At 46.9% G+C, this 25749-nt stretch overlaps 1 protein-coding gene across 1 annotated transcript in view; it reads right to left on the bottom strand.

Annotated features, from left to right (window-relative positions):
• STT3A (STT3 oligosaccharyltransferase complex catalytic subunit A) overlaps positions 1–25749 on the bottom strand; it is a 160387-nt gene that overhangs the window by 18793 nt on the left and 115845 nt on the right. The window contains exons 13-14 of the mRNA XM_069614069.1: positions 13043–13231; positions 12163–12279 (exon numbers count right to left, since the gene is read on the bottom strand). Coding sequence (XP_069470170.1) covers positions 12163–12279; positions 13043–13231 — 306 coding nt within the window. The remainder of the gene's footprint in view (positions 1–12162; positions 12280–13042; positions 13232–25749) is intronic.

Here is a 25749-nt window from a genome sequence, read left to right as displayed (position 1 = left end):
AGCCATACACTGGAGGACTATTCCAGGAAGTCATTCAAGTACTTTTCACAGTAACCATTTCATAGAACACATTGTTTTTGTTCAAGCAATGGCTGCCTTTTCACAGTCTCCTAGGACCCTACAAGCAGTATACCAACCCAGCCTGAAATAAAAGGTCATTAAGGTTATATGTTACAAGGCTTTTATACTGCACCAAATTACCACTGTTGAAAAAAGATAAAAGGACGGTAAAGCACGTGAAATGACACAAATGCAGGGATACGGATGATGTAGAAGGGGAAATTGAATATTTTGTTATAGCTGGGGGGGGGGGGGGGGGGGGGGTTATGAGGGCGTGGGGGGTGCGTGCGTCCCCATTAAGGTGGACCCCTAGATTGGGATTGTTGAAAGCAAAGCATGTTCTAAACATGTTTGGAATCAAACTGTCTAAGTGAAGCAGTTTAGAGGAGCACTTGAAAGTGAGTAACACCTAGAGTTCGGCCGTGTGATGGGCTTGGGATATCTTTCAGTTGTCTGGTTAAAAAGTTGTTGAACTTTACTTACTTTTGACTTGTGTGTTCATTTTTTAATTTTATTTATTGCATTTGTTACAAGCCCAAATCACGGCGTTGGTTACTTTGGAAACTTAGCCAGTTACAATCTTAGGGTTCTGGTTACATGCATACATTCTGTTTCAGACAAATAACAGCATTGACTGTTTTGTTCAAATCAAATTTGTCAAAGAGCCAGGTTTTTACCATTTTCTTAAAACGGTGCTGTGATTGCCCATTTCTAATGTAATCCGGTAGTGTGTTCCAAAACGTGCGGCTGTGAAGCTAGAGCCCCCTGCCGTTTTGCTCGTTTATCAAGGAATCTTCAGGGCAATCCTGGTGCATGATCTTAACGACCGATTACAAACCTTTTGGGTTACGCTGTTCAGATAGGTGGGGGCATCATTAAGGATACATTTGCGGGCAGTGATCAAGGCTTTAAAGAGGATTCTCGCTCGGACAGGGAGCCAATGAACTTCTTTTCTAATATGGGTGATGTGTTCATTCCGTTTTAATCCAAAGGCGGCAGGTAGGGCTTTATTCTCAAATAATTGGCAAGATGGACGTGGAGCCCAGTTGTAGTATGTTAGAGGATGAGTGCTTGTGCTAGGGTGAGGCAGTTCTGGGGGAGTGAGGAATTGTCCGCTAAGTGTTAGGTTTTATGGTATAGGCAGTGGATGAGGACAGGGCATTGATGTGCTTGTTCATGGAAAGGTTAGAATCTAGGAAGACGGCTAGAGTTGTTTGGACCCACACCTCTCCCACGGCTGATAATCAATCATCCATCTGACACCCTGATTCACCTTAGCCCCCTCCACATGACTCTGCCTAGTGTGATCACTACAATGAGCCCCCCCCCCGCCACCACCATAGGCCCACAGTACATCAATAACTACACCAACCTCTACCTTAATGACCCAGACCTCTGGCTGGAACACTTCGCTAGGAAACCTACTCCGAATCAACCGTGCTCTTTATCTCTTAGAAACAAGAGATTAGGCACCAGATTCCGCATACGACCTACCCGCAGTAACATCTCCAAGCCAACACTTCATACACCACCATGCTCACCCTCTCCAACCACTAACAGCACATCTGCTACTACAAAGGCCAAACTGCCTCTCATCAAGGGCGCCCTCATCAACGCCAGATCTCTTCCAGCGCACGCATTAGACATTGCAGACCTCATCACATCCTCGGACCTTGACTTTATTGCCATATCTAAAACCTGGCTACATGCCGCATCCGGCCCTTCACTGTCCCTTGCCTTACCACCCAACTACGGTATCACGCGATGTGACCGCACCACGGCCCAAGCTAGAGGTGGTGGCGTGGCCATCATCCATAAAAACACTCTGATCTTAGAGTGTCAACTAACCCCAAACTTGAGTCCGCTGAACTACTATCAGTTAAACTCTCACTAACTCCCAATCAAACAGCCACCCTCCACCTCATCTACAGGCCCCCAGGCCCTGCACCATCTTTTGTCGCCGAAATATCCACCCTCCTCCTCGACAACACCAAAACCAATTCTCAAATTATCATCCTAGGGGACCTCAATCTGGGACTTGGAGACCTGAAAGATCTGAAAGATCCCACTGCACTGGACCTGAAGAACGCTCTAACCAACTTTGGTTCACCATGCACATTCAAGAGCCGGCTCATACTAAAGGTAGGACCCTTGACTGGCTAGCCAGCTCAATTGCAATATCAATATCCTTGCCAATACCCCCTGGTTATGGTCCGACCACCACATCATCACCTTTACCATTGAAGCTCCCCCCCCCCCAGTGTCCCGACCCTGATGGCTCCAGCCCTACCCACTAGAAATAAAAGGGACATAACCAAGGAGAAACTTCTCCTTCTGATACTCCCATCCCTCAATATTGCCACTGACTCCTGTAATGATCCTACCACCCTAGCAGACATCTACAACCATAGTATGCTCACAGCTATAGACTTTCGCCCCCATCAAACTCACGAAGGCTAAACCACGGGCACACCTTAACTCCTGGTTCACACCACAGTTAAGAGTGCTCCGTAAAGCTAAACGCTGTGCCAAATATCGCTGGAAAAGCCACCCTTCTGATGTGCATAAAGACAGCTTCTTCCTGGCATCGCTCACCTACAAAGAAGCCATTATCACGGCGAAAAAAAGACTCCTTTAATAACCGTATCTTGCAAGCTGACTCGAATACTAGGGAACTCTTTAAGATCATAAAAGAGCTTGAAACTCCAGCCACGCCCCGACACCTGCATTAAAGATAGTAAATGGTGTGCCAACATTCAGTCAGCCCTATTAAATAAAATCTCCATGCTCCAATCCAAAATTAAAGACAAACATGATAGTCTGAAATTGGACAATCGCCCCCTCACCCCTGCATGGGCTCTCTCCCCTGACTCTTAACCTTTTGCCTTCTCACCGCTCACTATTGCTGAGGTGGAAAACGTCATCTTGAGGATCAAACCTTCCGACTGCCAGGGTGATCCGTGCCCCTCTCCCATCATTAAGGAATCTGCCCACGACTTGGCCCCATTCATAACTTCCTTTATCAACTCCTCCTTTAAAACAGGTATCGTACCCGACAACTTTAAGGACACATTGGTGATTCCAGTGCTGAAAAAACCCTCCTTAGACGCAAAAATACCCACCAACTTTAGACCCATAATGTCACGCTGCCCGCTCCCGGGGAGCCGGCTCAGGCCCTGCGTCCCCGATAGCGGACATCAAGTCCCCGGGGACGGTCCCAGCAACCCCTTATAGGGGCCCTTTGGACAGCGTCCTGGCGCCTATGGCGCCAGGCTCATTATGAAAGTGTTTGGGTGCACTTACCTGATGCAGACCATGCTGCAGAACCCCGGCCTCCTTGAGGCCTGAAAGGAACTACTTTACCTGTGGGACTCATTTACCACCCGGGCATGGTCGGGGAAGGATACATACCTGATTGGAGGAAGGACACATTCTAGGAACTTCTTCCAAGGCTATTTGAACCACACCCGATCAGCCACACGTGCTTCGCGTTGTTCTGCATCTAGCAGCTGGACGCTCACCGTGTCTGCTCCTGCATCCTGACTTCTGCCACGCCTGCCAGCATCCTGAATCACCTGCAAAGGAAGGGAACAAGAGAACAGAAGAAGGAAAAGGCCTTACCTGCTAAATCTGCATCCCGGAGACATTTCGCCGACGATCCTGAAAAGGAAGACATTTATTTTTAAAAGCACATCGCATCGATCGCTGCAGCGCCTCATTCTACTCACCTTACAGGGCGCTTCCATGTTCTGCAGCGACCATCCGGATCCGCAGTCGCGCCCCAGCGCCTAGGAGAAAAATACAATAGCGAAGGTGAGAGAAAGAAGGGAAAAGGGAAGCTAAATCTCCATGTTAAGACTTACCTGCTGGGTCATTCCCTTTTCATTTCGGGTCCGCGCCGCATCCAGGCATTTTCGGACCCCGGCCCCTAAGGGGAAAAAGACATCAGCGTTAATGAGCGAATGAAAAGACATTACCAAGACGCTCATTAAAGACTTACCCGATTTCCACAAGGATTTCACCTCTCATCTCGGGTCGGTGCCTGTTCCCCGGCATTCCGTACCCCGGCCCCTATGGGGAAAAAGACACTAGCATTAGAACATTAATGCATGGACACAAGGGGAACCACTTATCAAAAACTTACCTGGAAGCCAAGCAAGTTTGGTTCTCACCAATCCGAAAATCCAGTGAAGTAACTGGATACCAACGCGCCCCCGCATCAGAAACCACCAATCTGAAAATCCAGTGAAGTAACTGGATACCAACGCGCCCCTGCATCAGAAGCAGGATGGAGAGCTCGTCCTTCCAGACCCTAAGGTGAGACGCTACGGGGAAGCACAGAAGGGTTTTGAGGAGGGTGAGAGGGGTGAGTGGGAGGCCGATTGCATTACCCCGCAGACAGTTAACCCCCTATTTTCACCTACAGAAGGATACTTCTGCGAGTCAGACAAGCCAGATTTGGGGCCCAGTCCAGTCCGTCTTCCGACCCCTGCGCATCACCTTAGACGAGGTCACAACAGCGCGAACCAGGCCAGCGCCTCCGTGGGAGTCAGGTGAGCGTTACACATAACCACCGTCCTGTTCCTGCTAAAAATCTTAGACTGTGCAGCTTACCTGCAGATCCAAGAGCACCTGGAATCCAATAATCTCCTAGGTCTTAGACAATCAGGATTCCGCCCCAGACAAGGGACTGAGACGGCTCTAATAGATCTTAAAAACACAAATAGAAGTCTTGAAGGACAAGGGCAAACTAGCCATGTTATTCCTCCTCGACCTCTCTGCGGCATTCGATCGGGTCAATCACCAAATCTTATGTAGGCACCTCCACTCTGCTGCCCACTTCTCTCCGTCAGCCACGGCCTGGATCAAATCCTTTCTGAGTAATAGATCTATGCGGGTCTTTTTTCAGTCCGCAGCTGCAGATGCCTACCCAATTCACTGTGGCGTCCCTCAGGGTTCTTGTGTGTCACCCACACTCCAATGTCTTTACTAAACCGCTCTTTGATGTTCTTGACTATCTGGGTGTCTCCTAAACAAACTATGCCGACGACACCCAGATACTCATTCCCATCCCTGGAGACTACTTAGCTGACACCAAGGCCCTCAATGACGTCTACCTGGTCATCCAAGCTTGGATGGCCCAACACCAGCTATGTCTCAATGATGACAAGACGGAGCTCCTCATGTTAGGCACCACGCAACGCCTTCGCAAACTTGAGCCATCCTACCAGTCATTTATCATTGATGGCAACACCATCCAAGTCTCGAAAGACACAAAAACCTTAGGCTTTTACCTTGATGCCACCTTATCCTTATCGCAACAAACAAATGCAGTGAGATCAGCTCCGCATATACCTGCAAACTCATCGCAGCCTGCAGGCCATTTCTGACAGCGTCACACTAGCCAGAACCCTCATTATGTCTAAAATTGACTATGGTAGCGCCCTCTACTTAGGAACTAGCCAAGCGAACCTGAATAAACTACAAATCACCCAGAACAACGCTATTAGAGCTGCCTTAAACATCCCTCGTAACCACCACATCTCTGAATCCAGAACCAACCTACAGTGGCTACCCGTCAAACAGAGAATTACACTGAAATCACTCGCCCTCACGCACAAATGCTTGGCCAACAAGGGCCCCCCGTACCTCTGCAGTCGGTTATCACGCCACGCGCATATCCGGCCTCAAAGAACTGCCCAGACCTACTGTCTATCGATCCCTAGGTACAAACTTCAAAAAAGCGGGGGGCACAAGCTTCCCTGTCCTTGCCTCCAAGCTTTGGAATGCTCTCCCTATTTCCATCAGATCTGAGGAATCCTTTAACGCATTCAAATCCAAAACTAAAGCCTGGCTTTTCAACCAGCACTGAAACTTGCTCGCCACACCATAGCCCCACTCCTCTCACCTGCTGCACATTCTTGCCTCTATGTCTCATGTAGAATATTTGCTCTGTAAATTATGTATATTGATATACCCTTGATTATTATGTATGTACATTCGCCTTTGCTTAAATTCATATGTATGTATGCTCTGTATGTAACTTTGCACAAGTTGCGCCCTGATGCCCCCAGGCCTGATGGAGCGCGTTACAAATAAAACAAATGCAAATATACAAATTTACTGGTTTCAAAACAGGGATGGGGGTGCCGTCAATATTTATGGCAGAGTAGCTGTCGTCTAGGCATTTTAGGCAGGCAGGAGAACCTACAATGAGGCTCTCTGTTTTCTTGTCATTCAGGCATAGGCTATGAGTGGCCATCCAGTTTTGGATGATAGCATAGATCTTATTAATGGTTGCAGTATCTTGTTTGTGGTCTCCAGTGATAGCAATTAGTATCTGGGTATCATCTGCCAAATTAGTATAGATGACGTCCATGGCGTCAAGTGCTGCAAAAAGTAATTAAGTGTATCCATTATACAGAGTGGGTGAGAGGCACGAGCCTTGAGGGACACGTAGCGGTACTGTGATGGGGTCATATGATCCATAAGGTGGCTTCTGGTGGGAAAAATTGAAGTTGTCAGCCAGAGCATGGCACAGGATGTCGTGGTCTACCAGGTCGAACGCAGCCGACAAATCGAGTAAGAGTTAAATGCCTAGGTTCCCTTAATCTCGGATACTATCCATCTGGATTGTAGGTCTAGTAATGCTGTTTCGGTACTATGTTTGGGGAGGAAACTGGATTGTCTAGGTCTTAACAGGTTATTGCTTTCCAGGTAATGTTGGATTTGAGTGTAGGCTACTCGGCCAATTATCTTCAGTAGGAAAGGTGGTAATGGGGCAATAGTTGGTGGGTATGGAGGGATCAAGGGAAGGTTTCTTGAGTAGTGGGGTTACCCAGGCAGATTTGATGCTAGGCGGGACCGAGTTGGAGGAAAAGGAGGCATTGATAAAGTCAGTTATAATGGGCACTATGGCTGGTGCACAAAGTTTAACCAACCGGGTGGGAAAGCCGTCACCTTTGCAAGGGTGGTGACAATGGCCAAACCTGTTCTTGGGAGACTTTGCTGAATTTGAATGCAGAGGTAGCGGCGCTGGCGCTAGGTAGGTGAGAAGGTGTATTTTTGCCAGCTAGTAGGTTTCTTTTGTTCTTTATTTTCTCTTGTAGTGAGAAGATTGTGTGTCAGCATTTTGAAGGGTGTTCCACCAAGCTTTGTCTGAGTGGGCAAATGCGACAATGGGAATGGGCGATTCTAATTCCCCAAGTATGGAAAATAAATCTTTGGCACTTATGACGCATTAGTAATGCGGGTGTTGAGTTTGCTTTGTGAGCTACCACTGTCGATTTGTATGTTTTAGTAGCAGCGGAGAGTGCAGTCGCTGTATTGGTGGATGGGTTCCTTTTGTGAAGGTGCTCCAGTGCTCTTTTGTTTCGGCGTAAGAGTAGGAGTTCTTCATCAAACCAGAAGTTCATTTGCTTTGGTTTGTGTGGCGTTTTGGAGGTGAGCAGGGCTATGTCGAGAGTTGTTTTCAGACATGTGTGATAAAGAGTGGAGATACTGTCGGGGTTAGGATCTACGGAGGAGCGCAACTTGAGCGCGTCTGCAGGTATGGGGATGAGATTTTCTGCAGTGAGTTTACAGGTTTTTCTTATGGAGATGGGTCTATGGCTGGCGGGTGGAACTTGTGTCTTTGTGGTGAAGGTCAAATCGCATTAGGAAGTGGTCAGACCAAGTAACTTCAGAGATGGATTTTAAGTTTATAGTTACATTAGAAGTCAGAATCCAAATTGAGGATTCTTCCTTTAATGTAAGTGGCAGTGAATGCATGCCATGGAGGGTATGTTCTGGTAACATGTTAAGCAGAACAATCAGAGGTTATGCTGCACTTAAGCCCATGTTTTTTATGGGCCCAATGCTACTCGATGCAGCAAAGGGAAAAGGAGCCGTGGAAAACAGTCCAGCTTATGAAGGTGCAGGGTGAGCAGGCAGTGGACCCCAAACAAGGGTGATGGCGCAGAAATGAACAAAGAGAAACCTGATGCTTGGGCTGCAGCAGAGATTGTGGCTTTGGTGGACATAGCAGTGCAAGCGGAGACCAAGCAGTTTCAAAGCAGACAAAATGATGCTTGAGCATATGTAGGTCTTGAACACCAACTACTGCTGGTTCACGGCAGGAGTCCAGCTCCCAGACACAAGGTGAGCCAGTCAAGTGTCAAGAAACTGCTGTTCAGACTATTCTGCTGAGTTAAGGGAAGGAACACCAATGTGGCTCTCGATGGTCTTAAAGTGAGCTTTGGAGGTTAGATGTTCCAGCAGCAGTCCTTCCCGCTGCTTCAGGACGGGTTCCAGCATTTGACAACGCTATAGTGCAGCGAATGCTACTCTCATGCAGTTCTTAGGGCAGGCTGCACATCCGGCCTCTACACTACACCATTCAAACATTTTACAGTGACCCAATCAGTAGTCACCACAATCAGACCTTACTGGCAAACACACAGGATCTGGCTTCAGGGGGGAATCCCAGACACCCATTCATACATCTTGCTAGGTCTGCTCATGGTTGCACCGACTGTCCAACCTAGATTAGCAGGAAAGCCATGCCCATATATGGTACACACTTGTTTCCATGCTTACTGGGTAAACACAGCCTTGTTGTGTAGTCTCATTGGACTTCCAAACCCCTCCTTGTCATTTTAATGAGGAACAAGCTTTTCTTCTCGGATAACAAAATGGTTGCAGCATGCAGTCTTCTTAAAATACTAAGGAGTTGCTACCAGCCAGCGAGTGAGGCAAGGCGCTAAGCAGGGAGACCTGCTCAGGCAAACCGACTGCAAGGTACCTTTGAGTACCGAGACGGGAATCCTCAGGAACTCAGCATGCACTGGGTTTCATTGCTAGTGAGGCCCCGGCTGTAATTTAAAAAAAAAAAAAAAACAACCTTGCAGGGTTCAGAGGAAATACAAATGACAGGGGACTCACTGCTCAAGTCACAGTGTAGGGCTTTCATCAAGATAACCAATGATTGCAACCTGGATGAATGAAGTGTAAGGTCAAGGCCTTCACTTGTGGGATGGGAAATGTAGAGTTTAAGATGATGGAAAGGTCAGAGGTAAAAAGGTGCAACTAACACACCCCCCCCCCCCACCACCACCGCCACCCCATTCGTGATGGCCCATCCACCTTCAGTTATTTGTTAGAGGTACAGACCATATTGGGCTCTCCACTCACCGCGAGATGTGATGGTTGATGTTCGTTGCATGTTTAACCCCCAGGCAATTTATGAAGCCTGTATCTAACCGTGTGAAAGGCTGGGAAGCCTTTAGGATAAACAACGTACAAGAAAGCACATCATCATCATCCTGGAAAGACTGGCAGATTAACCCTGCGTGTGAAGTGAATGAGTTGCGATGAACTCCTTTCCCAGAGGTAGCAGCTTCTCATGTGTCCAGGGGACGGCAGCCGCTACCCGATGCTGACCCTGGGAGCGGCAGCCGCTACCCGATGCTGACCCTGGGAGCAGCAGCCTCTACCCGATGCTGACCCTGGGAGCGGCTACTTGAGGGAGGATCACATAAGGGTGTGGGGGGGGGGTGGGGCGAGGTGACCCTAAGGAGGGGAGTGAAGCATTATCGGTGAGACATGGTATCCCCTTTCCCTTTTAGGGATATCCCCTCAATTCCACATGTTTTGATGGCATATTGTAATTACCCTAAGCAACCCACAAAGCATCTTGACAATATCCTTCAATATTCTGAAATCAACCTACTGACACGAGGAAGAGGGAAACCAGAATGAAGATTGCTCAACTGAAGCAAAAAAAGCTGTCTAGTAGTTGGAGAAATCCGACTGGCTCCGAGCATCTCTTTTCGTCAGCGCATGAGTTCAAAGATGGAACAGCTGAGCAACCGTGAGATCAGACCAGCTAGCCTGCGCCGGGTAAACCAAGATGTCAGGTGGACAGATTAGCACAGAGGCACGAGAGAATCGTGGAGGAAAACGAGGAAGCGAGTAAAGCTGAAGAGCGAAGCAGAAAACAGGCAAGTCAGTGTCTGAACTCCCAAAAACACCGGAGACGACGACGAGGGACGCTAATCAGAGAGGAAGCTTTGTGCCGGCAAAGGTAGCCAGGGTGACACACCGAACACCATCTGCCGCAGAGCTGAGCCGTACGAACCGGAGAAAGAGAGCAGACGCGAAGCAGGACCCGAACAGGTGTCAGAGAAGCTACTCAAGTCCTTCAATCACCAGGGATCCCATAGTAAAAGGCTGGGGCACTGGGTGGGAGTGGGAGAAGGCACTCCCAAGTACAAGTGGGAGGCGAATCCCTATGACTTGCTACATGTCTAATCTTCAGTCCCAGTACTTGGGGGGGAAGAAGGAAAATACTAGTACCCCAAATGGAAAGGGGAACTGGGGAAGCTAAATAACCGCCTTGGTACCGAAGCTGTTCACTGCTGTGTTGAAAGTCCTGGCAGGACAGTATACTGGGCAAGCTAGAGAACTGAAGCAAATCGGAAAGGAAGAGCAATACCCCTTCTTGAAAAGAAGTGTACAACAGGCACGGCAGGGGAGTATAGAGTATACCACAAGGTGTTGAGAGTCTGGAACCTGCACCCAAGTTTCAGCATTCTAAACAGGTAATCCAAAGGAAGAGTCATACCCTTAGGATTTTTAACTGCATTGCATGAGGAGAAAACCTGGGCAAGGGAGTCATACCCCCCCCCAACCCCCTCCCCACCGAGAGTGAATTGCAACACCAAGACGAGGGAGTTATCCTCTTGGGCTACAGGAACTTTATTATTTTTGAACGTTTTACTTTGGTGAAGAGAAACCTGGGGAAGGGAACCATCCCCTGGATTTGGGAGCACTATCCATTAGAGATTTCTGTTGAATTTCCATCTTTTGTTGAACTTGAACATTTGTGCACTCTTTCAAACAGAGACGTTGTCCTTAGCACCGTATAGTTATTTTTAGTGTGAGAGAGGGAGGATAGGATTTTGGACACAAGACCTTTTTGTTTTAGACATCCAGACACCCAACAGACAGACCCCTTTAGTTTTTGGTTGAGGTAGGGAAATGCCTCCTAGACTAGGGACAGTGAGGCCTTTCCCCAAACCCCGTTATTATTTCAATAAACGTTTGTACCCACAAACATGAGTCCCCTGTTTCTGGGTCTCATTTCTGGCTTCTTACAAGTGGCATATAAGAATGACAGACAAAGAACAGAAGGCCCAAGAAGCCGTCACAAATAATAACGGTCACAAGAATACAGAGGAGAGGGACAAGAGGAACAAGAATCTCATTGAGACTTCTAGTTTGCCGGAACATGCAAACCCTTTCAAGATTCACCTAAGGAACCGACCAGACTCAAGGAAAGTCATTGCATCAAACAAAAGGAGCCGCAAGAGCCTGTTAAGAGAGTTGTATGAGCTAATATGAGGAGTCACGAAAGACTATTTGAAAATCACACATACAACTGGAGTTTAAAAAACTAAAGACAACCGTATAAGAAGCACTTGTCAGAAGGGAGACATTTTCCTGACCTTATTTTTTTGGTCCAACTTAGTGGTAGTGTCAGCTAGGATTTGTTTTTGGACATTGAAATCATTCTTTTGGACATTTCAAGATGACGGACGAGCACCTTAGTTAGTAAAGTAGGTAGGGAATACCTCACAGCGATGGAGATAGCCTGGTTTTCACCAGATCATGCAGTAAAATAATTCTAAGGACGCCTTCTGATCCGCCACACTTCAGTTACTTGGCAAGCAGCTTTTCATTTCAAAGCCAAATAGCGCAAAGTGAAAGTCTTCCAATATTTTTTCAGCACAATCTTGCTCACCTGCAGCCTCTGTTCCTGCTCCTTGAAACAACCTCCAATAGACTGACAAACATTATGACGAGATGTGTACTTTACTGTAGATGCAGCACTGCCGCAACGCATCTTACAAATGCTCAAATATTATAGTAGTCTAGTAGAACAAATGCTGAGCATAGGCGACACCTATAAAGAAATTAAGCTTCCAACTTTAAAATAACTTTTTCAAAATGTTTGCCTTAATGGTAAGCTAACTCAGAGTACGATTATAATATTGGATGTATATCAAAAGTTATTTTTGTTTGAGAAACCAAATACCTGCTTTCCCATGTAGCAATGCTTACCTGCCCGACTCGCGATATGTGTGTGTTATTCCAAGTGTTATTGTCCACTAAAATAGTTCGATTCGCCATTGCCGTGATTTGATAACCGTAATCCCACCAAGACATGACCTTGGCATCCTGTTAACAAAGAGCACAAGGAGCAGTCACGAAAGGCACAACATTAAAGGACTATCCAATTCTGTACAGTGGGGTTGCTTTGGTCTTTTCTGGTGTATTGCTTATTGGTTTAGTAATAACATGTAGTCAACAAGTCACCCCAAACTTGTTTTCACATACAACTAAAGAACTGGAAAGCATATTACTAGCGAAATGAAGTATTGCGTTTCTTACCCAGTCCCATATCCCTAGCACCACCACAGAGCTTTACTTTATTACGTCACTGTGGATTCTAAAACAATTTGCATTTATAGTGCACAAAACGGCACTTCCTTTAACTTCTGACAATACTTCAGAATGCCGGGACAAGCCACTGCAAAAAGAGGTGGATAAGAGCAACACTTAGAAAATGCTCAAAGTGTTGCAACATTACAAAAAAATGTAAAAAGCACATTTGGGTTGAGGACCGACATGACACGAACATTCTGAAACATGCAGTATTTTATATGAGATAAGCAGAAAGGTGAAAAGTGTTTTGTGAACTTAAGGGTGTGACACTGACTAACCACAAAGTGTGTGTTGCCGTCCAGTGTCTAGAACTCAAATTCATCATTAAACAGGTGTATGGGAGTGCAGAACCCAGAAGAGAGGGGTTCACTACAACCACCGTGGGAACCTTGTATGAATGCCCCACATACACCAAGTAAAACCATGCAAAGTACATTTTTACAACTGGTTTTATTAATTTGAACAAACTCAAAGCATTTGTGGTGTAGCGCCTTACCTCCGGGGTATTGTGACGGAGCCAATAATATGCCTCACGAAAATCGTCAAAGATAATTCTACTACCATCTCCACCACGCGCAGATAGTACAATGGACGGAGAGGAATAGGCCTCGCTGGTCACCCAGGTGGAGTGGAAGGTGTATGTAATCAAGAAGAATGCCATGACTAGGATCATACCACTGGCAACCTATGGAAGCAAATAGGACAAGTTGGGCAACAAACATCTCGGAACAGATTGCGTTGTACTTAAAGTCAACGAAACAGGTCTGAAATGGCACACATTAAAAAAAAGTCTTCTCCAAGTTTGAATTTTTATTTGCCTTTTTTTAAATCATTCTGGCACTTGTCTGACTTCACTGGAGACGAGAGCAATTAGTGAAATTGACTTTACTAAACTTTCTCTTTGTGGGTCCAGCACACACCAGCTTATGTGGAGTCCTGGGGGGTTACCTAGTAGCCCCTTATCCTACTCTTGCATGTAACATTTTTATGTTACCCTCACTCTTTTTTTTCCTCTTTAATGCCACACTTGGTAACACTCATGGCATTACAACAGAATATTAGTAACTTCGGAGGTGGAAATGCCGAGGAAGGATCACAAGTACAGTAATGTAGGCTTCATATAGGGAGAGACATCAATGAGAATCCACGTGGGTCATACACTGGAGGGTTCATTAGAGATTGAGATTCACTGTAAGAGATGGGATTTCAGAGCAGCCCATACATCTTTTGGACGGGATGTGGGAGTGTTAGGCAAGAATTGATGCAGTAACCCTGTGGGAGACTACACCCCCCTTGTCCTCTTGGTATTAGGTAACCCACCTACTGGTATAGGTCTGTACTACACAAGGTGGTAGTGTGACTGGGCAGCCAGACTTCTCAAGAGGTGTAAATGTGAGCTGTAGCGCTGCAGCAATGAAATCCACCAATACAAGCATCCAAGTAACACTTACACTCAAGGTTTTCTAGTAAAATAATTATTTAACTGTCAGTATTGACTAAGCATTCTTTAAAAAGGGGAATGTGAAACAGTAAAAATACACTTCAAAATACTTTCTTAGAATCAAGGTAAAGCAAATAGATACTCTTTAGAGACGCTTCATACACACTTCCTACACCCCGAGGTGACTTCACGAACTAGGACAGTATTGGCATTTATATATCACTTTTGTACTTGGTAAATTCTGAGGATGGTAAAAAGGAAAGTTTAGAGAAAGGAAAAAGGTTAACAGGTTCTCAGAGCATGTGATCACTTTTAAATATCCCAATGAATTCTACATAAAAACCTCTTTCAGCAAATATTAGTTCAAAACCAATCACCTATGAGGGACAGTAAGAATCAAAGTCAACAGTCCAGAAGAGTTTGGAGGGAGCCGGGACAGCACTGAAAGGAAGCGGAAGCCGGCCAGCACTGAAAGGAAGCGGACCAGCACTGAAAGGAAGCGGGCCAGCACGCTTCTCTTCACGATTCCTTCATCTGATGTTTCTTCCAGTGGTCGACTGTCTTCGGTCCAAGAAGCCCCGCCTTTTATGCAGGTTTCTCCCATTCATGCACATCCTAGCTGTCACTCACACAGCAGGGTGGCTGTCCTGCAAGGATGGAGAGCCAGCCAGCCAATCAGTACTGGGTGCATTCAGGTTTCCCTGGAGACTAAGGACAGGGGAATTTTGGGCACCTCCCTCACTTCCTGCGCTGCCCTACACACTGGAGGCAGAGGAGTGTTTCTGTGCTGAAGCCCACCAAAGGCAAAACGAACAAAGGGCTTAAACCTGGTTTGGCATGCAGAGTAAAACCCAAGAAAGAACTCACAAACAAGAAATGGCAAAAAAAAATTAAAAAAGAAGACCGCCCATTCGGACACAATGGTAGGATTCAGCCTGCGGTAGAAATTCCATCAGCCATTTAAAGTAGTGAGGGTAACAAACAATTTTTACATGAGTAAGTAGGAAAAGGGGCTACTAAGAAACCCCCAGCACTCCACATAAAATGGGTGTGCTGGACCTACATAGGAAAAAGTTAAGTAAAGTCTACTTCACTTTACTACTCTTGTGAACAGTAGTTCACCCAAGAGAAGGTATTTAAACCTTGTGAGAAATCTAAAGGATTTCACTGAAGGTGCTGTGTGTCACCATATAAAAAGGTAGATGCCTATGGAGTTTGTCAGACTCCAAAAACAAAGGAAACACATAATTTAAATCAGATCAAAATATATGAGAGTGAGAAAAAGGGCTCACTCAATCCAGGATAGAAAATAAAAAGTCCTAAAGTCCAGCAGAAGAGCTGGGGGTCTCTAAGGTTGAAGGGAATTCATACAGAAATGAGAATTCTCCCCCCTCCATCTGCATTAACCATCTCAAGGGCTGGTGGTCTGTTTAAATGACAAAGTAGAACCATACAAGTATGGCCTAAACTTCTTCAGAGACCACACAATGGCAAAACACTCACGTTCAATGGTTGCCCACCTTCTCACGGTCCTTCAGTTTCCTACTGATGAAGCAGATCGGGTGTTCCCTACCTTTCCCATCCAACCGACTCAAAACTACACCTATCCCTGTTAGGGAGACTTCTCAGAAATGTGCCAATTCCCTCTACATTAGAGATCGCCAGCAACTTTGCTGGATTTTGAGGACTTGATATTTAGTACCTGGAGAGAGCGAGACCCTTTTTCCCCCCACTCTCTCATGTATTTTAATGTGATTTTGTACACCATTTCTTTTGGTTGTGGAGTCTGACAAACTCTTTAGGCATCTTTTTACATTGTGACACAGAGCACCTTCAGTGCAGTGATACAGGGAAGTCTTTCAGATTTCCCAAAGGTTTAAATACCTTCTCTGGGATAAACTACTGTTTCCCAGAGCAGTGAAGTGAAATTGACTTTACTTACATTTTTTAAGTTTCTAGACCCAGCACACACTAACAATAGAGTGCTGAAGGGGTTACGAGTATCCCCTTTGCCTATCTTCTCATGTAACATTTTTATGTTGCAGCCTTTCCTCACTGAATAGTTGGTGGCAGTGGTTTACGTTTTACTACCATTATGGGATTTTTCTGCGGGCTGCGTTCGCAGCCATGGTAAAGCACCTATAGGTGCCATTTTGTCAAAATGTCCCCGGTCTTCTTTTTTTACCATTTCTTTGTGGAAAGGTCCTTCTTGAGATTTACTCTGCGCGCCAAACCAGGTTTGGTCCGATTGTTCGCTTTGCCTTTGGCGGGGTTCACGAGTGAAGCCCGCCTCTGGCTCCAGGGTGTCGGACGGGGGCAGGAAGCAAGGGAGGTGCCCGAATACTCCCTGTGCTTTGTCTCCTAGGAGACAGGCATGCACTCTAGGTGATTGGCCGGCTGGCTGTCCAGCAAGGACAGCCACCCTGCTGGGTGGCAGACAGCTAGGCGGGAATGAATGGGAGCAAGCTGCATAAAAGGCAAGGATTTTTGGCTTGGAAGGCAGAGTCAACCACTGGAGGAAGGAATCCGAAGAAAAACTTTAAGAGGACGCCTGCTGCAACTCCTGGACCGTTGGTTTGCCTGGTGAAGCCCTGCTGCTGTGCTGAAACTCCAAATTCGTCTCGACAGAGAAGCCCCTGCAAGGACGACTTCTCCCCTTGAGTTGGTGGGACCAATCAACTCCAAAGTAAGCCACCTGGACATCCTCTCGGAGCTGGTTGAATCTCCATAGAGTTGCTTCTGGAAATCGAATAGCCAGGGAGAACACCAGATTGTGTGTGTTGCTTTTAAGCTGGCCAAGAGCTCCAGGAAGATCCTCCGGACTCCCAGGAAGCAGGACTGACCAAACATGAGCCCTCTCAACAGAGTGCGGGACCCAGGACACAAGGAAAGCCCATCTAAACAGCCAGGAACCGCGGTGTTGCCATTTGCGGTAGACGCGAGGAGCTGAAACACTGAACAGCCACTTGTTTGAAGTTTGCCAGTTGTGAGCGGTGAACATCCCATTGCAGGAGTCCCCAGAAGTCCTCCTTCTTGTCCCCACGACTGAGGCCCAGGAACAGCGAGATCTGCATAGCTGCACAGTAACAGAAGTCATCTGCTGCACTTTTTCTTCAACCTAAAGGTACTGTAAAGTCTAAGAACTTACCTCTTGTAGTGTAGCCACTTGTCCTCGTTGGAGACTTGCTTCGTTTCATGTGTAGGGTTGCTTGGAGCTTCTTTACTTCACAAGCCTAATCAGCTTGTGACCCTACTTTGATTTTCTTCTATTCTACCAAGACTTTTTAAACATTGGAAAATACTTCCTACTTACCTGCAAGAAGTGCTTCAGTCACCTTGACTTTTGCTAACTTAATATTGGCTGGCCTAGGCTCCCTGAATGACTCTCCTCTCTTCTGCTCATGTGTTGTGCCTTCCTTCCAGGAAAGGGTTAACTGACTTTGCATTGGGGGGTTGTTTTGAAAGTACTTACCTACTTAAATGTATGAATACGTGTTTTATTCTGAACTCTGTGCTCTTTAACATTACTCCCAAGAATTTATTTATTTATTTATTTCTATAGCGCACCAGGCCCAGGGGCAACCGAGCGCATAACTTGGATACAACATGATGAAAGCATAACAAGGCAGTATAAATGTTTTTACAGCAGAATTTCAAAATTTACAATCAGGAGAATAGCAGTAAGAAGATAAGCAGAATGCATATACAAGAGTCTGTCAAAGTGCAAGTAGGGCAGTGAGCCAGTGTTAGATGTCTTGGGAGGACAGAATATTCTAAATGCAACAATAGTATATTAATGCCAACAGCATCCTAACTATTGAAGTCACCTGAGGGTTTAGGTAGTGCCTGTGTGGCATCCCAAATGGGTAATTGCCGATTAAGAAAACTATGAGTGTGCATTTGTGTGGTGCTTTATATTGCTGTCACGATGCCTGCCCCCGGAAAGCCAGACCAGGCCCAGCAACCCCGGAAGCAGGCATCATGCCACTTGAAGCATGCCCAAAAACCCCAGTTAGGGGCTATTTGGCTACAGTCCTGGCGCCTATGGCGCCAGGCTCATAAGAATAAAGTCAGTCCTGGCGCCATGGGCGCCAGGCTCATTACAGAAAAACTTACCTGATGCAGACCATGCTGCTTACCTACCTGATGCAGACCATGCTGCACGAAGCCACAAGCCAAATGAGGCTTAGAGGGACTATTTAACCTCAGGGACCCCTTTCCTCTCGGGTGGGGCTGTGGAAGAATACTTACCTGGAACTTCTTCCAAGGCTATTTAAGCCACACCCGGACAGCCACACGTGCTTCGCGTTATTCTGCGTGCTGCAACGTAACGCTCACCGTGTCTTCAGCAGCTCCAGTCTTCAGCCACGCCCGCTTCAGCCCTGGAACACCTGGAACAAGAAAAGGAGAAGGAGAAGAGATCAGAACAAAACCCTTACCTGAATCCTGATCCAGCACATCGTCGATCTGGAAGAGAGAAGCCTTCACAGTGCCTCGCAGCGCCGCGCTGAACTCACCATCCGGGGCTGCATTCCTTTACTCCATCGCGAACCCAGCATCTCCAGGCCATTCTTCAACACCTGGGGGAGACTAGAACAAATAGGTGAGCAAGGGCAATACAAACCACCCCCAAAGACTTACCTGATTACCACAGGGGGGTAACTCACCTCATCTCGGGTCGGCGCAGTCAATCCTGCATCACCGCCGCACCCCGGGCCCTAAGGGGAAAACAAGGACAATACAACCTACCCCCAAAGACTTACCTGATTACCACAGGGGGGTACTCACCTCATCTCAGGTCGGCGCAGTCAATTCTGCATCACCGCCGCACCCCGGCCCCCTAAGGGGAAAACAAGGACAATACAACCTAACCCCAAAGACTTACCTGATTTACCACAGGGGGGTACTCCCCTCATTTCGGGTCGGCGCAGTTAATTCTGCATCATCGCTGTACCCCAGCCCCAAAGGGGAGAACCACAATAGACTTACCAGGATCTTACCAATTGCCACTTGGAACTCTTCTAGTGGTTTAAATCTGCAACCTGCAAGGAATCTGGCAGAGTGAAGATCAGACTTTTGAACTCTTACGAACGATTGGACTTAAGAGTCAATACTGGAACTCGCCAATTCCTCCACGCCAGTGAAGTAACTGGTCGTCTACTTGCCCCTGTGCTCGACGCAGGATGGAGAGCTCATCTTTCCAAATCATCAGGTGAGATTAAGAGGGGACTTCAGGAGTGTTCTGTGGGCAGACAAGGGGAGTGGGAAGGCGGGTTAACGCTCAGATTACGGGAGGTTAATTCCCCTTCTCCATTGCAGAAAGATATTCGTATGAGTCCAACAAACGAAGCTAAGTGGGTCTGTCCAGTCTGTCATCTCGGCTCTATGTGTTACTCTGGTGGAAGCAACAGCGGGCCAGTCCAGATCGACGCCCCCGTGGGAATCAGGTGAGCGTAACAATTGCTCCCTTCTGAAGAAGACTTATTCTAACTGACTGATAAATTAATAATTGTTTAATCAAGAAACCTTGTGAGTAAGGGTTTATTTGAATACTTGTCATTGTGAATCTCTGTGTCACGCCCCTAGAGCTCACACTGACCCCTCTTGAGATAAGCCTGGCTGCTCCACACGCTACCAACCTGTGTAGTGCCGAATTATACCAAAGGTTGGGTTTCTATTGCAAGCAGGTCAGGGTAGTTGTAGTGCACCCAAAGGGTACTGCATACAATCTTGCCTAACACCTGTGTTAGAAGCATCTGTCTGTAAAATGACTGGATGTAGTCAGGAGCTCTGAAGACTGGAGCTTGACAAACAGCTTTCTTTAGTCCTTCAAAAGCCTTAGTGCACTCCTCATTCCACCTGACCGTGGTGAATTTGGGTGGGGAGCTCAAATTCAAGGGAGAAGCTATGGTCCCATGGTGCTCTATGAAGTTCATGCAGTACCCAGCGAGACCTAGGAAGGCTCTCACTTGGGTTTGAGTAGTAGGGGTGGCCCAGGCAATGGCCTTATTTCGCCTGCTCCTACCTCATGTCCAGGGTAGACCACTTTACTCTGAACAATTTGACATTTACTAGCCTTTATAGTCAGATGGGTCTGTTCAAGAGCGTGCAAAACATATCCAAGGTGGTCAAGATGCTCTTCCCAAGTGGGCCTGAACACTGCAATGTCATCCAAGTATGCCATGCATAAGGCCTCCATCCCATTTGGAACTTGATTCAACATCCTCTCAAATGTAGCAGGTGTATTTTTGAGTCCAAAAGGCATAACCTTAAACTGGTAGAGGCCTCCTGGGGTGGAAAGGCAGTTTTCTCATTGGCATGGTCTGTCAGAGCTATTTGCCAATAGCCTGAGGTCAGGTCAAATGTGCTGAGGAACTCGGCTGAACCAAGTTTGTCCACTAGTTTATCTGTCCTGGGTAAAGGATGGGCATCAGTCGTGGTGACTGCAGTAAGAGCTCTATAGTCCATGCAGAATCTCAACTCTTTGGTTCCTGCCTTTGGCAATAGTACAACTGGACTAGCACATGGACTTGGAGATGGCTCAATAACCCCAATATCAAGCATCTTCTTGACCCCTTCCTTTATGTGGGATCTTACTTGGTCTGACACCCTGTAACCCCTGCTTTCGACCGGGATACTGTCACCAGTGAGAATATCATGCTGGCCCCAAGGGGTCAAGCCTGCTGTCAGTGAAAACAGGGAGGCAACATGATTCAGAGCCTTGCACTCCTATTGCAGAGACAAATCTGAAGAGAGTTTTACTCCTTCAATTGTCTCATCTGGGGTTGTCCCCCGAGGAGATCAGGGGAAGGCTCACTCTCCTCCTCCCCTTGATCAGAGGCTAGAAGCAAAGCTCCTAGTTCTGGTCTGTAAACACAGGCCTTCAGACGGTTATAATGATAGGACCTATGGGCCTCCTTGGGATTGTCCAAATACACAAAATTGGAACTCGCCAAGTTTACACACCACCTTGAAGGGTCCAATCAATTTGTCCTGCAAGGCCCTCTGTCTTGTCGGTACCATAACCAAAACTAGCTGGTCTGGAATAAACTAATGTTGGCCTTCTGTTCATGCCAATGTTTGACCAGAGCCTGACCTACTTTAAGGTTATCTGAAGCTTCTGTTGTCACACGTGCCATCCTATTGCAGAGGTCCAGCATATAGTCAGTGACTCTCACTGGCTGTAGGGAAGGAGCATTCTCCAACCCTTCCTTGATCATGGCCAAAGGGCCTCTGACCGGATGACTATAGATAAATTCAAAGGGTTGCATCCAACCTCTGCTTGAGGGACATCTCTATAAGCAAAGAGAAGGCATGACAGTAGAAGGTCCCACTTTCTTCTAAGGGGTTCTTCTAAAGCACCAATCATGCTCTTCATAGTACTGTTAAACCTCTCCACCAACCGTATGGTTTGGGGATGGTATGCTGTTGAGAACCTGTAGGTCACTCCAATTTTCCCACATGGCCTGCATGTAGTGGGACATAAAATGTGACCCCTGTCAGAGATGACCTCCTTAGGAAAACCTACCCTGGTAAAGATACCAAGGAGGGCCTTAGCCACAGCCTGAGCGTAACAGTTCTCATAGGTATTGCTTCAGGATACCTAGTAGCATGGTCTACCACAACCAGTATAAATCGGTTGCCTTAAGAAGTCGAAGGGTCTAGGGGACCAACAATGTCAATCCCCACCCTCTCAAAAGGGACTCCCACCACAGGGAGGGGCACTAAAAGTGCCACATTCTTGGACCCTCTCTCTTTCCAGAAGTCTGGCAAGTGTGGCAGCTCTTACAGAACCTTTCTACATCAGCCCCCACCTTGGGCCAGTAGAAGTACCTATAGCCTCTCTTTGGCCGTCTTGAAAGTCAAGGGGCCAGCCAGAGCAATCTCATGGGCGAACTAAGAACTTTTGTCTCGTCTCCCGGGGAACTACAAGTCTCCTGGGGTAGACTCCGTAGGTTTACTGTAGAGGAGGCCATCCTCCCAGTAAAGCCTATGCTTCCCTGGTTCTTGCCCTTCAAGCTGGGAAGCAGTTTGTTGGGGGAAGACCTTCTAGAGAGGGACACGCTCTTTGACCTCTGCTGAAGTCTGCCCTAAAGGCTCTACCTTCTGCAAGTAATGTTTGCAGCTCAGAATGGTCTTTAGGATCCATATCTCCAACATAGGGAAGGTTTTCTTCCAGCACTGCGTCGCCAGTAGCTGTCTCTTCTGTGTCTGGTTGATCCTCCCACTCAACCTCAGCAGGGCAAGGGGGGTCGTTGGTGGGACTTGCGACTGTCCTCTCAGGGATGTCCTTTGTCCTTTGAACAGGTTTGGGTTTGAAACCTTTCTTTCGCAGAGACTCTAGATTTGTCTTTGGTCTCCTTCGGTTTCCTGGAAATAGAAGGGTGGCCTTCCTGTGGACTGGGGATATTGGAAATATCTGCAGCCTCCCACTTGGAGGCTCCCAAGGTTGCCTCTCTGGTCAATCTTGTTTGCTCTCACTGGGAGGCCTGATGGTACTAGATACAACTCCTAGAGCTTTCAAATCATTCCCCAACAGGACCCTCCCACGCACCTCATTTTGTACACCGACAGGTATTCCAAGAGACATGATTGCACTGGATGAGAGCTGGCAGTATAGGAACCATTTGGATAGGGCCTCCTACAAGTTTAGTGGGACCTTTGGGTGCCTTAGCCACATCCTCCGGTTTGAAAAAGGCTTAATCAACCACTGTAATGCTTGCCCCAGTGCCGTTAATGGCAGGGGTCTCCTGACCATTACAAGTACACTGTCCTTCTAATATTCTTTTGTGTCATCTGGTATGGAGTAGTAGACATCCACATTCTGTTGTTCCCACAGACCCAGGGACACTAATGAAACACTGGCTTGAACTCCAATGGGGTCTTCAGCCAGCAATTGAAAGTTCCACTTGCCATTTGAACTTCTCCCTCGGGATGAAGGCTAAGGAGGTAGTGTGGACCCCTGAAGGTTTACCCTTACATGTGGGATCTCCTTTCAAATGATCTACAGACCCACATACAAAACATTTCCCAAATGTTCTCTGGAATGGGGGTTTCTGTTGACCACCCTCTGGTTTGGCATCAGTAGTTTCACTAGACTTACCAGGTTACCCATGGAATTTACCCTTTATGGCCCTCTTTTGTATAGTTGGAATTTGAAATCTCTTTCCCCTCTTTGTGCTGCTTCCCCTCTTCCTTCTTGTGAGTTGCCCCATGGTCCATGTGAGTGGCCCTGTTGGCTACCCACAAGTCTGCAGCCTGTGCTAACTTTTTGGGATCAATCTCTTTTGAGTTAGCCAAGTGCTGTCTCAGCTCAGGAGAGCAGGCATCAAAAATAGTTTCCAACAAAAACAGATTTATCATTCCTTTAAAGGTGTTCACTCTGTAACCCTAAACCCAACCATCTATGTTCTTTAAACACTCGCATACCCAAGTAGCCGAAGTGGTACCATGAGTCTTGTTGATGGTCCTAAACCTCTTAAGGTACTGGGAAGGAGTTTCCCAAATCTGGCTATTAATGCCAGTTTCACAGATTCATAATCCTTTCTCTCATGGGCACCCAACTCCATTACAGCATCACAACCATTCAGGGGGAGCCTAGACATGAGCCATGGAATTAAATCATTCCCACCGATTCCTTGAAGACCATAGGTGTATTCAAACGTACCCAGCCAATCCAACACATGTTCATACATTCAGCTTCTTTGGGCAGTTGAGGCCTCTTGGGACTAGCAGACCTCGGGGACCCGGAAAGGGAAGCAGAATCAAGGGACAGTCTTTTCATTCCATCTCATGTTGCATCTCTCGCTCTCCGGGTTTGATCTCTTGAGGTTTGGCTTCAGCCTGGGAATGCAGTTTCTTGAATTCCAACTCTAATCTCAGTGTCTCAAGAGAAACATACTCTGGGCTTAAAACTGGACATTGTGGGGTCCCAATGGAAATATGCTGAGGCATAAGGGCAGGCTCCGTCAGATGGCCTCTCTTCCTGAGACTCCTCCACCTCATCTACTATTATAACTGTCTCTTTCTAAATCTACCTGCCTCCACACTCCGCCCTCTGGAACTAATCCAGAACAGGACTGCAAGACGTCCTTTGCCTCGGATCGCTCCAGCTATGAAATCTCTCCATTGGCTCCCAGTGGATGCAAGGATTCAATTAAAAAACCTCTGCATTGTCCACAAGGCTTTCTGGGGACTGGGTCCAAAATACCTTCAGCTATCCATCTGCAAATACCTCCCCTCTCGAGCTCTTCGCTCATCTACCTCTAACTCCCTCAGGGTCAGTCGTTTTTCAAAGAAACAAGCTGGGGGTAGATCTCTGTATTTGGCTGGGGTCTCTCTCTGGAACAGCCTCCCTGCCACTCTAAAACTTGAGGAGAACCATCTCTGGTTCCGGAAGCACCTCAAGACCTTCCTCTTTGCTTTCCCTCTCCCCTGCTGGTCTGTTCTCTCTTGGCACCGTGCATCTGGCCACCCTCTGTCCTCTGGGCCCAGGTACCTGCTCACCCTGCCACACTCCTGCACTGCCTCCAGGACACCCCTTGCACTGGGGTCTGCATCTGTACCCATACACTCCCCCCCTTTTTTCTTACGGCACTCAGACCTACCCTGTCTGCTGCCTTAAACCAAGCACTTGCCAATTGCTGGCTGCACTACCACTGTTTTTGTTGCCTTTATTATCATTATTTACCCGTTTCTCCTGTGCTTCGCGCTCTCCACTTCTCCCCCCTTCCATGCACTTTTCCACTCCCCCTCTCCCATGCACTTGCGCGTTCTCAATGTCACTGGGCCTAGTAAGATCTTTGTTTTGTTCTCCCCCGTTTCCCTCCCTTGCCTTGTCGCGCTCTGAAACACTTGTGTACAAACGCGATAGAAATAAAACAATATCCTCCGACTGCTCTTGCAGATTGGAGCTCGACTCTAAACTGTCATCCTCAACATTTTCCACATTACTTGGGTGAGTAGGTGTTACAGGCCTACTACCCAAGCTTTGGTGATTTAACAACCTTGTAATCAATTCCCATGATTTTCCTTTCAGAGTCAGACCCCTGGTTTTGCACATATATCTTTCAGCTGATCTACTGTCAGAACAATCAGGGCTGCCTCATTGAAGCTATCCATGTTTGGCATGTTACAATTGCTTCACTTTTTGATGGAGCTTAGCCTTGTGGCTGGTTTAGTTGCGCACAAGTACGGCAAATAGTCAATGTAACCACTCTACGTCTATCCCACCGCCTGCCACCAGCCAGACTTCTCTCAAGAGGGGTAAATGTGAGCTGTAGAACTGTAGCATTGAAATTCACCAATACAAGTAACACTTACACTCACACTCACGTTTGTTATTGAATATCAGTTTTAAATCAGCGTTCTTTAAAAAGGGTAAGATATGTAACACTGTAAATGTACTTTCAAAATACTGGAACCAAACAAGTTAGTGGATACTCTTTGGAGATGCTTCATACACACTTCCTACACCCCGAGGTGACTTCACCAACTAGGATAGCAATGGCATTTATATATCACTTGTATACTTTGCACGTTCTGAGGTTTGAATAAAGGAAAGGTTAAAGGAAGGAAAAAGGAAAAAGGTTACACAGGTTCTCAGAGTATGTGAGCACTTTAAATCTTACAATGAAGTCTAGATACAAACCTTTCCCAGCAATGTTAGTTTAAAACCAATGCATCACCTATGAGGTCAGCAAGAATCAAAGTCAAAGGAATAGAAGAGTCTGCAGGGAGCCAGGACAGCCAAAGTCAATTGC

Source organism: Ambystoma mexicanum, chromosome 9 (assembly GCF_040938575.1).
Source record: "Ambystoma mexicanum isolate Mex_15411 chromosome 9, UKY_AmexF1_1, whole genome shotgun sequence".
NCBI lineage: Eukaryota > Metazoa > Chordata > Amphibia > Caudata > Ambystomatidae > Ambystoma > Ambystoma mexicanum.
Note: the sequence above shows the minus strand (reverse complement) of the source record. Positions and strands in the feature narration are given on the sequence as shown.